This window comes from Populus nigra, chromosome 9 (genome assembly GCF_951802175.1).
Source record: "Populus nigra chromosome 9, ddPopNigr1.1, whole genome shotgun sequence".
Classification (NCBI taxonomy): domain Eukaryota; kingdom Viridiplantae; phylum Streptophyta; class Magnoliopsida; order Malpighiales; family Salicaceae; genus Populus; species Populus nigra.
Genome location: NC_084860.1, coordinates 391,215 through 402,762, shown reverse-complemented (window position 1 = coordinate 402,762; position 11,548 = coordinate 391,215). Strand labels below are relative to the sequence as shown.

General features: G+C 34.4%; 2 protein-coding genes across 2 annotated transcripts; both read left to right on the top strand.

Moving 5' to 3' along the window:
* Positions 1-1,758: 1,758 nt before the first annotated feature.
* Positions 1,759-3,035, top strand: LOC133703170 (uncharacterized). Its single transcript, XM_062127620.1, has one exon. The coding sequence runs from the start codon at positions 1,813-1,815 to the stop codon at positions 2,998-3,000; it is 1,188 nt and encodes a 395-aa protein (XP_061983604.1). The 5' UTR covers positions 1,759-1,812; the 3' UTR covers positions 3,001-3,035.
* Positions 3,036-6,134: 3,099 nt separating this feature from the next.
* LOC133703677 (lactoylglutathione lyase GLX1-like) lies at positions 6,135-10,235 on the top strand. Its single transcript, XM_062128285.1, has 9 exons — positions 6,135-6,291; positions 6,382-6,539; positions 7,127-7,251; positions 7,962-8,026; positions 8,120-8,332; positions 8,862-8,909; positions 9,025-9,132; positions 9,217-9,369; positions 9,851-10,235. Exons 2-9 carry the CDS (start codon positions 6,418-6,420, stop codon positions 9,893-9,895), a joined length of 879 nt encoding a protein of 292 aa, XP_061984269.1. The 5' UTR covers positions 6,135-6,291; positions 6,382-6,417; the 3' UTR covers positions 9,896-10,235.
* The last annotated feature ends 1,313 nt before the right edge of the window (positions 10,236-11,548 follow it).

Below are 11,548 nucleotides of genomic sequence, written 5' to 3'. Positions count from 1 at the left end.
TATTTTGGATGGAAAATACTTTTCAGAAGTTATGAAAAATTTAGAAATATCATATTATTTGCTGATTATGTCAAATTTGATCCTCAAACTTTTTATTGCTATATATTTTGTTTGAATATTTTTTTTCAATTTCATTCCTTAAAATTTGATTTAATTTAATTTTTATATTAACTTTGGTCCTTATTTTTATAATTGTTATTTACTTTTTTCTTATCATTTTTTTAATTGAAATTTTTTATCTATCAAATTTAGTCCTTATTCTTTTGATTGTTACTTATTTTATTTAAAATAATTTATGAAATTGTAATTATTATTATTTTAATTTCATCATCTTTTAATTTTTTTTTATCTATTAGATTTGATCTTTATTATTTTGATTATTATTTATTTTTTTTGAGATAATTTGTGAAATTAGATTTTTTCAATTCCATTCTCATTCAACTTTTAAATTTGTAAGATTTGTATCTTATTATTTTAATAAACATGAAAAAAAATAAAACATTAATAAGTTGTTTTCCAGCTCATTTTCCATAACATAACTAAACACTAGAAAATGTTTTCCAACTTATTTTTTATGACTCTACCAAACATCGAAAAATAATTTACTTTCTCAGAATTCACTTTCCAAGAAAACCACTTTTTTTTTTTTAAAAAAAAAAAAAACTATTTTTCTACAAACAAACATGGCCTAAAATGTATTTAATTTTCTTAAACTATTTATCAAAGTGTCATCAATCTTTAAACAAAGATTTCATGGCATTGATCTTTGAAAAGTTATTTGATTTGATTATTTAATTTTGAATTAATTCGGTTCCATTGAACCTCTCAGATTCATTGATTATGCAAATTCAATGAATTGTCTTAAATTAGTTCTACATAATTTTGAATTAATTATGTATTCCTAACCCTATGTATAAATAAAGTGCCTTCATTCTCACATGTAGAAACCAGAAAAATCAATATAAAGTTTCTGCTCTCTTTATTCTAGATATATACATTCTATTTTGGCTTTTAAAATATATATTTTTTTCTTATCCAGGTATCTTCATATCTTTTTAAAAGATGAGACTAGTTTCATTTGAAATTCATGGTTGCTCCTTCCAATAAATGTGTTTCCTGAAGAAATATGTTCTCTTTATGTATTAATTATGTATACTCTCTTGATGTATTAATTATGTATTCCTAACCTTATGTATACTTATCTTTGATTTCATATTTTTTGTTATATTTTTATATTGATGAGTGGAAAGAAAAGAGCTCGGATAGCTTACGAGGAAGTGCCCTTTCTAAGATTTCAGCCACCCTATAAATACATAATTGATTTTAATAAGCAATTTCTTTTGGGAAACCAACTGGTAAACGATTACATTTAATTGGATTATATATAATTATTGAACTTCATGATAAAATCTGATGAAATTTAAAAGACAAGTGACAATTCAAATCAACTTGCTTTTCATTTCTTTCAACTTCTCGAAGAAAAAAAAATAGAGATGGAGATGGATAATAGTTTTCTAGCTCTGTTTTTCTAATTTCATAGCATGTGATATGCATAACCTCGAAGACTAAAGCCCAATAACATAACTATCTATAGTCCATGCGAAGTTGCAAGCCATTGGTCCAGGAAACTCTAAAAGCAAGCAAAGAAGCCCACAAAAATAAGACAACCTCGTTCTCGGTTAGGTCTCCTTCCCTGTGCAGCCTCTCTACTGGTTATCTTGCTAGGGTTTAACAGTTGCTTTCATGGAATGATCTTCAAGCAGAGGTAAGTAGCATTTCATTTGCTAGTTCTTCTTCAAACGTCAGCTCCCAATGTTTAGGTTTCTCTGCAAAAGCTTGGGGTTAGGATGCTCCATTAGACCTAGTTCATCAGTTCATCAAGAATTACACTATTTTCTTGAAAACCCTTCAATATTATCATGCCTCAGAAACATTTCATCTGTGAATTCAGATGATGTAAAAGAACACTCCTTTACAGTATCATACCTTATGAACATTTGTGGGTTCTCTCTAAAACCTGCTTTAGAAGTTTCTAAACAGGTTCATTTTGAAACCCCAGGTAATGCTGATTCTGTTCTTGAGATTTTCAAGAACCATGGCTTCTCAAAGGCCCATATTTTGAACCTTGTGAGGAGATGGCCTAGAGTGCTTTTGTGTAAACCTCACAGAACACTCTTGCCCAAGCTTGGATTTTTCCATTCTAAAGGGTTTTCAAGCCCTGATGTTGTCAAAATTATATCAACCTATCCGTGGATTTTGAGAATTAGCTTTGAAAACAAGTTAGTCCCTGCTTTTGATTTCTTTGAAAATTTGCTCCAATCTGATGCCATGGCTATCAAAGCAGTCAAACTTGACCCGCGCCTTCTAGATGCTGGTCTTGAAAAGGCCGCACGTATTGTTGATATTTTGTTAGAAAATGGAGTCCCTATGAAGAATATTGCTCTATCAGTTCGGATAAAGCCTGGTATTATGCTTTCGAATCTGGAGAATTTCAAAAGGCTTGTTCGGAAAGCAAGTCTAATGGGATTTCATCCTTCCAAGAGTCAATTTGTTGTAGCAATTGTGTTGCTGAGGTCCATGACCGCATCCACATGGGAAAAAAAGCTTGATGTGTATAGGAGATGGGGTTTGTCTCAAGAAGAAATTCTTGCAGCATTTGTAAAGAATCCTTGGTTTATGAGCTTATCTGAAGAGAAGATCACGGCAGTGATGGATCTTTTTGTCAACCAATTGGGTTGGGAGTCTTCCTATCTTGCCAAAAACCCAACTATACCATCGTATAGCCTGGACAAAAGGCTTGTTCCAAGGGCTTTGTTATTGCAATTTCTAGTTTCTAAAGGCTTGGTTGAGAAGAGTTTCAGAAGCACTGCGTTCTTCTACACACCTGAAAATAAGTTCCGGCAGATGTTCATAAATCACCATTCTGAATCTACCCAGATATTGAAATTTTACAATGAAAAACTGAATCTTTCATCAGTTGTAAACTCTTCTACATTTTAAATCACAATGGCTCTGCATTTTCATTTGTTTTTTTATTGTCTTCTCTGCCTTAGAATTTCCATAAGTTAGGCATTGTGCATTGGAATTACCTGTTCTTTTTGCAATTTAGTTTCTCTATTCTCAGATTTTTCTTGATTAAACCTTGAACCTTGTGCTTTGTGATGTTTTTACAGCCATCTGGCATACCAGGAGCTGCACTTTCCTTGCCTTCCATGATTTATACAACCTACACTGTCTTGTTATTACTTGTGAATGATGTTCATTCACTATGAGAGATGATCTAATCCAAGTTAGGTTTTACTTGGTAATTGCATTCTTGAGACAGAGAGGTTCAGACTTCATTCTGCATTGGGACTGCCTAGAAATGCATGTTAATCCTGCTTTGCATATGAGATCTTTTCCCTTCTACAGTTAGTTTATAACTAATCGAAGTATTCATTCAAAACACAAAAGTTTGCCCTAGTATGGATTGTTGCAGGGTTTGGAATGTTTAAATGACTTGAGATTCTTCCTATCTTAAAACAAAGAGGAACATTTATGGTATGAAAGACAGATTTAAACACTACAAATCCTGATGCAAGGAAGGTGTCGAGACATAGTAAGTTCAAGGATTTAATATCAAGAGATATATATAGTTTCAAAGTTCAAGGATTTAATATCAAGAGATATATATGTAGTTTCATTTGCTGTTGAAGGTATGATCATATGCTGCTGGCATAATCCCTAGAAACAATCCATTTCTTGAAGTATAATTAGGGATTTTGCAAGATCTTCCATGGGACCTGAATAAGATATGAATTGTTTGGAAGTGTGGTAAATATTGTTTTTCAAAGTATTTTTTCTTAGAAATGCATTAAAATAATTTATTTTATTTTTTAAAATTTATTTTTAATATCAGCACATTAAAACGATCAAAAAATATATTTAAAAAATAATCTTTAAAACTAAAAAAATCTTAATAGTAAGGTTGGACTATAATATCAAGTTTTTCAGGGTAGTGGAGCAGATTTGAATGGATCAATGAGGTAAGAGACTGAAGGAGTAATCTTGCGGGTTTGCAGCATTGCTACTCCCACTTGACAAGAATTGGTGCTGGGCATGGACTAAAATATGAAAAATTAGAAGTTTCCTTGTTGCCATGAGCAAGAATGAGACCGTGTAGGATATTTTCCAAAAAAAAATGCTTGATATATGTCTTCTCAAAATGGAAGATGAAGATGGCCTCCCATTTAAATTTGATTTATATGCCTTCTCAAGATTGCGTCGGATATAGGAAAACAGCTTCCTTCTCTGTTGTGTTAAACAAAAACAAATAGCCAACAAAACTGGCTGACACATCTAAAAGACGGTGTCAGCCATCAAGCAATCCATTTCCTTTGAAATAGAAACTCTGTTCTACAAGGATGCAGCTACTAGCAAGTCGTACCAGTGATTAAAAAGTTAGAAGCCTTCCAGATTGTTGGAACTCTAAACTTCTTATAAATCCGACTAGCAATAGCTACATTAGATTAGTAAAAGTTGGAGAATAAAATCTAGATTTTGCTTGTCCGTATTCTTACTCCGGTTGAGACATCAGGATATCACATTCCATCCATTTCTTTACGACTAAGCATTGCCCTCTTTTTCTCAATTTCATGGGGTTAAGGATATGCTTTCTCCCTTCGTTGTGCACCAAATATTACACAGTTTGCACCAATATCTCCGCTGTGCTATCTCACTGCATCTGCCACCTTTCTTGGCAAGTTTTGACTTCATCGTCCTGCTTTTGATCTTCTAAGTGGTCCTTGAATTTCAGCTCCTGCAGTTTGACCCGGTGTTTTCCACCCCTCATGTGCTTCCTGTAGTTGGAAAGACTCTGGGAAGGCACTTGGCAAACTTTGCAAAAAGTGTAACCCATCTGATTTCCAGGTTCATGAGGTTGTGGAGATGATGGGAATTCAAGGCTGTTTGCTGGTGTTTCCCGCTTTATTCCAGAAAGCACGGGATTGATTGGGAGTTAAACTTGAAGATTGCACCTGATATGAGTGATATTTTAGTTGCCATATTCATTCTAACCTTGTATGTGCAGCTTGCGCGTAACCATATTGGATAGGAACTTAGCAAACCTTGTAAAAAGTGTAGCCTTCTCGGATTGTCATGTTCATGCAGCTGCATAGGTGGTGAGAATCTGATGCTGTTAGCTGGTGATAGCCTTCTTGTTCCTGAAAGTATAGGACTTGGACTTGAACAAGACCTTGGGCTGGGATTTGCACCTGATATGAGTGACATTTAGTCTAGAAAGAGAATAGGACATTCCCCAGCTACTGTCCCACAAGGGTGGTCCGGGGAACAAAAACTTGGGGGGAAAGTTTTACTCTTCTGCATTTTTGCATAAGTTGGCTATTCTCAAGGCTCAAGCTGTTTCAGAAGTATAAAAAACATAAACATTTTCCAGAGAAACCCAGTTTAACGGTCTGTCTTTGGTTGAAAGCCACAGCAGATTGGCATGGCAATAACCCACTGTTAAAACTAGGAAAGGCCACCCCAAAAGAAATGAAATCCTCTCCACACCCCAGCAGCCAAGCTCAACAGCACTGTTTTCATGTTGAGTTAATGTTCTGATATCTTCCAGAACCCTAATTTTACTGTCTCAAAACCAGTGAGACAATCAAAACTTTGCGTTGATTTGGGTTACCAAGACAGGTGACGCCAATAAATTTCAGAGGTATCAAACCCAAATGCTTTTTGCATAGAGCAACTGCAATTTTTCCCGATTCAAAACCCTCTATATCTCAGAAATAAACCCAGTAAATGGATCCATACTTGTTCATCACTTCATGACCCATACACACCTAAAAATCTAAACCTTTCCCGATTCCTCAAGCCCAATAGAACCCATTTTATTGATATATTATTAAAACAAGATTAGGGGTGGCAAAGTTCATGCATTTGCATCATTAGGACAGAAAAGAAAAAAAGTAAAATAAATAATATAACCCCCTAAAAAAAAAAGCAAAATCTTTCTAAATCACGTGACACTATCAAATCCACTAAATTTAGAATCTCTCATGTTGTCCGTACTCTGACAATTCCAGCTGTCCACCACTAACCTGACAGCCACACGTCCTTAAGACAGACCCAACCCATCACGTGCAAACAGCAACAACATGACACAGTAACAGCCCCGTCATCCTAAACAAACGTGATCCTCGTGCCTTTAAAAACCCGTCCAGGTTCGTTCCACAGTTACTCCTTAAAAGCCCGCCCCGGTTCATTTTCACAGTGATCACTTGAGGACCCCTACTCTCTCTGGTAACTTCTCTCTTTCTCTCTCATTATTTCTAAAATTAGGGTTTCGAAACCCCAAATTTTTCATGATGATTTTCTGTAATTTGTGAATAGAGACGAAGCTGAATTTCTGATTTCAAGTATTACGGTATGGCTGAGGAGGCAGCGAAAGCAGTGGAGCCTAATGCGGAGTTGCTAGAATGGCCGAAGAAGGACAAGCGTAGGTTATTTCATGCTGTGTATCGCGTCGGTGATCTTGAACGTACCATTAAGTGAGTGAGGTTTTGTTTTTGTATTTCTTTTTCGATTTTCTTAATGTTTTGTAATTTATGTGATTTTCTTCATATTTTGTTATTTATTTTTGTGAATTTATTTGTAATTAACTTTGCGTTGATTATGAAGTTTCAGTTTTTATTTTTATTTTTGTTTGTTTTGGAATTTATGTGATTTTTACTAAATTCATAGTTATTTTTTTAATGTTTTCTTTTGCAATTTGTGTGATTTTCTGCATATTTTGTGATTTGTTTTTTAAATTTTGGTGTAATTACTGTGCATTAGTTTTTTTTTCTCCTTTTTACAATATGTGTGATTTTTCATATATATACATTAAATTTTGGTGTTTTCTAATTTAGGTAGAATTAAATACGCACATGTAGGAAGTCTGAAGTTTTATGTCCTGGTTTGTTTGTTTTCTGCAATTTAAACCTAAGAGTTTGAAATGCTTGGGAGTTTTGTCATGTGTGATTTTGCAAATATGTATTTGCGATTTAGTACTCAATGGTGTTATATTGTGGCATTCAGTAGGCATTTAATATAAAGTTTGGATTTTGATTTGTTTGTTTTTGTGCTGTTGGTGAAGGTTTTATACAGAAGGATTTGGAATGAAGTTATTGAGGCAAAGGGATATACCAGAAGAGAAATACTCCAATGCATTTCTTGGGTTTGGACCTGAAGAGTCAAATTTTGTTGTCGAGTTGACTTACAGTATGTTCCTCTCAAAATCGTATCCCTTTTTCTTTAATTTTGTTTTCGTGTGTGAATTCACTGGTTATTTACGTATTTTTTAGTTGGTGAATGGTAAATCACATAGGAAAAAATGGATCAATGGTAGACATTGGTATCGTGTAGTATAATAAAAGGGGTTATGCTGCAGAGAATCTCTTTATGTTGTTTAATGAATAGTGGATTCTTCAGATTCAAATGGGTCATTGTTTCTGTTTTTCAAACTTTTTATAAATTTTATTCTTTTATAATTGAAATTTATGTTTTTTGTACGTGTTGTTCACTAATTACTTGTGTATTTGCTAGCTACCTTTCACCTTTATTATTTTCTAGCATGTTGATCTTCTTTGAAGAAGATGATAATAAGCTAAGAATTTTTGTGGTGTGGAATGAGATCTACGTGTAATGGTTATCCATATTAGATATCTTTGTGCTATTGGATAGGGATTGATTTCTGTATCCAAGGAGTGAAGCATTACTGTTACTGTGATGGTTATATGGATTTTACTTCCATGCCACAATTGTTAATGTGTTTGTGATGTTGGAAAGTAGTGAAGGGGTTAGAAATGAGTAGGTTTTGCATGAAAAATCTTTTTAATCATATCATTGCGCAACAAAAAATTGACTGAAATCTTTCAATCCTCTCCCTTGTGTGGCACTGGGAATTTATGTACTTGGTTGATAATTTACAGATTATGGAGTCACTTCATATGATATTGGAACTGGCTTTGGGCATTTTGCAATTGCAACTGAGGATGTAAGTGTCATGCTATGTTTGTAGGTTTTTAAGCTGATGTTTTTTTATCCCCTCCTTGGTGCCATGAATAAATTGTGTTTCATGGTCTTTTAGGTTTACAAGCTGGTGGAGAAACTTCGGGCCATTGGTGGCAACATTACTAGGGAGCCTGGTCCTGTCAAAGGTGGTACATCTGTCATCGCCTTTGTGAAGGATCCTGATGGTTACATTTTTGAGCTTATCCAAAGAGGTCCAACTCCTGAGCCCCTGTGCCAAGTAATGCTTCGTGTAGGAGATCTTGATCGCTCTATCAAGTTCTATGAAAAGGTAGTACTGATCGTATGTGTGAATTTTGTTTGATCTGAGATGGTAATGGCAGGAGCAATTATTAAGTAGGCGAGAGAAAATATTTAATGACAATATTTTAGCATCTGCAGAAAAGAACGCGTTTTATCTGTGCTATTAATTGGTTTCCATGTAATTAGCAATCAGGTGAGAGCTCATCTTCAGGATGGTTATAAAGAAAATAACTATAGGCAAGAATTGATTTGGTAGAAGCAAAAACTGAAGAACTTGGAACAGTTGAACTTAAACCGAATACCATTTTTGGGTTGATATGATTGGTTGTTTTTAAATCTCAAATTGATTAATTTGAACCTGACTCTTTAATAACAGAACTTGGTTGAATTTTAAACTTGTCTGGTCTTTAGGAATTTATGATTGCCCCTTCTGTTCAGTAAATCAGTCAAGTCTAGTTCTATATGTTTGTGAGGCTACAATGTTGCGGGCATCATGGAACTAGCAATGACCGAAAACAACATATTTGAACTAAGCTTTGGTTTTTCCTTCTGTGCAGGCCTTGGGGATGAAGCTATTAAGGAAGATTGACAGACCTGAGCACAAGGTGAAATGTTCTCTTTAATGATTTGATTCATATATTTAGTTTTACGTGTACTAATATTCTTTGAGATATAGATGAGGCTATTGAGTTCCCTCACCTTGTTGATTGCACATCACAGTATACTCTGGCCATGATTGGCTATGATGATGAAGACAAGACGACTGTCCTAGAATTGACGTACAATTATGGAGTGACTGAATACACCAAAGGAAATGCATATGCGCAGGTGAGTTAAATTCATTCTTTCAACTATCCTATCACCTTGACATTTCCTCTGCTTGAACACTGATGGATCTGGTATTCATTATAGGTTGCAATCGGTACTGATGATGTGTACAAAAGTGGTGAGGTTGTCAACGTTGTAATACAAGAGCTCGGTGGCAAGATAACCCGTCAACCTGGACCAATTCCTGGAATCAACACCAAAATTACCTCTTTTCTAGATCCAGATGGCTGGAAAACTGTAAGTTTTCTCTAATAAATTTTGGGTTCTAAGTTAAATAAGATGTTGCATACTTCTCTGCTTTCTAGTATTCTATTACATTTGTCTAATTGTTAAAATTGGCTGGAAAGGGATATCTGATTTCATTTTTGTTTTCAATTTATTAACTAAAATGTTATATACAATCAGAAAAATTCTGGACAAAATGGTATCTTATCCACACTAAAATTTTCTGACTGATAATCTGCTTGCTCTTTGAGTTGAGAAAACAAGACTTTCGAGTCATAAAAGAATCAAGTGTAACTGCACGTGGGAAAATTAATTTAGTTTATATCCCTTGGAGTTTCAAAAGCTAGACTTGCTAGTCTTACCGGGTGATAGGAGAAATAGATATTGTTGGCCAAAGGATGTGTTAAATAGATCTGTTAAACATAGATTCTGCATTTCTGAGTTTGCCTCCTAAGCATCCTAGTTATTATTGCTGTTTACTCTGTAACTGCAGGTTCTGGTTGACAATGAAGACTTTCTCAAAGAACTGCACGGGTAATTGCTCAAACAGAGGATTCTGGGCCCTTTAGCTACCGATATATGAAGAATAAGTAATTCGGTGTTTGTATTTTTATCCATAGCAGCCAGTAATCCCTGTTTCGATGTGGCTGTTGCTTGTGTCCACTTGAGATGAATGAATCTGCTGCTACTTCGAACTGAGAGAAAATGTTGTGTTTTTGAGTGGCATTTCTGACTTGCATGGTTATTATCAGTTTCCTGCCTCCTCTGGTTCCTCTTCAGCCTTGTGCTAATAATAATCATAGTTATAAGATCCGTACTGGGTTCTGTGTTCTGGCTTGGGTTTTCTATAAATGAAATAAGAGCGCCATTCATCTTCATTTAATCTATTTTATCTGTTGTGTGGACATCACCAAAATATATATTGAGTAAAATTAAGAGACTTATATTTTTTTTATTAACCGGATTTCTTTTAAAAAATTAACTTATAAGAGCACATATTCGTGCTTCGGAGATCAAACAAATCAACTTCTAAGAATTTGCCCAGCATTAATTTGTCTTCCATCTATTTTTCCGACTTTCTTTTTTATTACACCTGGACTTCTTAGCAATGCAATCCTGTAATATAACCACCGTTAACTTCCTTGAGAAGAAAAAAAGAAAAAGAAAAAGAAGCTTCAATGGGTGAATATAACCCGCCCGTGAGTCTTGTTCTTGCATTCAACCAAGTCCTTTACCAGTCCCTTCCTTACTTTCAATCCAAGGATTTCTAAACCATATCAGAACCACAACTTTTATTATTTAAAGCTTAATTTTTTCCCCTCATCCCACACATGACTATATGACTAATATTACTAGAGGTAGAGGTGATTATTTTCGGTTTGATTTAGTTTTTATTAAAAAAAAGTAAATAAACTGGTATTATTTATAAAAAAACCGAAACCGGTTCAAACCGACTTGTTTTGGTTCTGTCCGGTTATTTTGAAAAAAAAACTGGTTCAAACCGGTTTGGCTCAGTTTTTTCGGTTTGGTTCAGTTTTTTCTTGTTTGGCTTGGTTTTTTCCGGTTTAACTTGGTTTTTTTCCGGTTTTTTTGTTTGGGTTCGGTTTTTTCAGTTTCAAGCTTATAAAACCGAACGGGTTGGTTTTTTTAAAAAATTCTAATCAGTTTAATTAGTTTTTTTTATAATTTTTTTTATAATTTTTTTAATTTAATTAATTTTTTGGTTTTTTTTTCTCACCCGTGTGTATGAAGAGACCCAAAGTGACCCCCTATCGCTTCTAAATAAAAGTGAGAGAAAAATCCCTCTTCAAGATACAAGACTAAAGTACGAGAACTGCTTTTCCTTTTAATGTACTCTTGCATACTGCAGATGTCAACATTGGATTTAAGGAAGGGATGCGTCAAAACTTCAATTTACTCTAGCATACCGTAGGTGAGGGTTTCTTACAATCTTAAGACTTCAAAGTTCTCCTTACAAGTTCTGTGGCAATCAGTGCTGAAAGAAAACTTCAATAAGATGAGCAAAACCCGTACACCATGTTCTTGCATTCTGTTAGGAATTCCACAATCTCTACATTAGGAATAGATAATCTGTACGTATTTACTTCTCTATTGTAAGGCCTAACTTATAGGGAGATAACCTCAATTGATTCCTAATAAAAAGGAAAGTCTGGAACCCTGCTTGTATAAA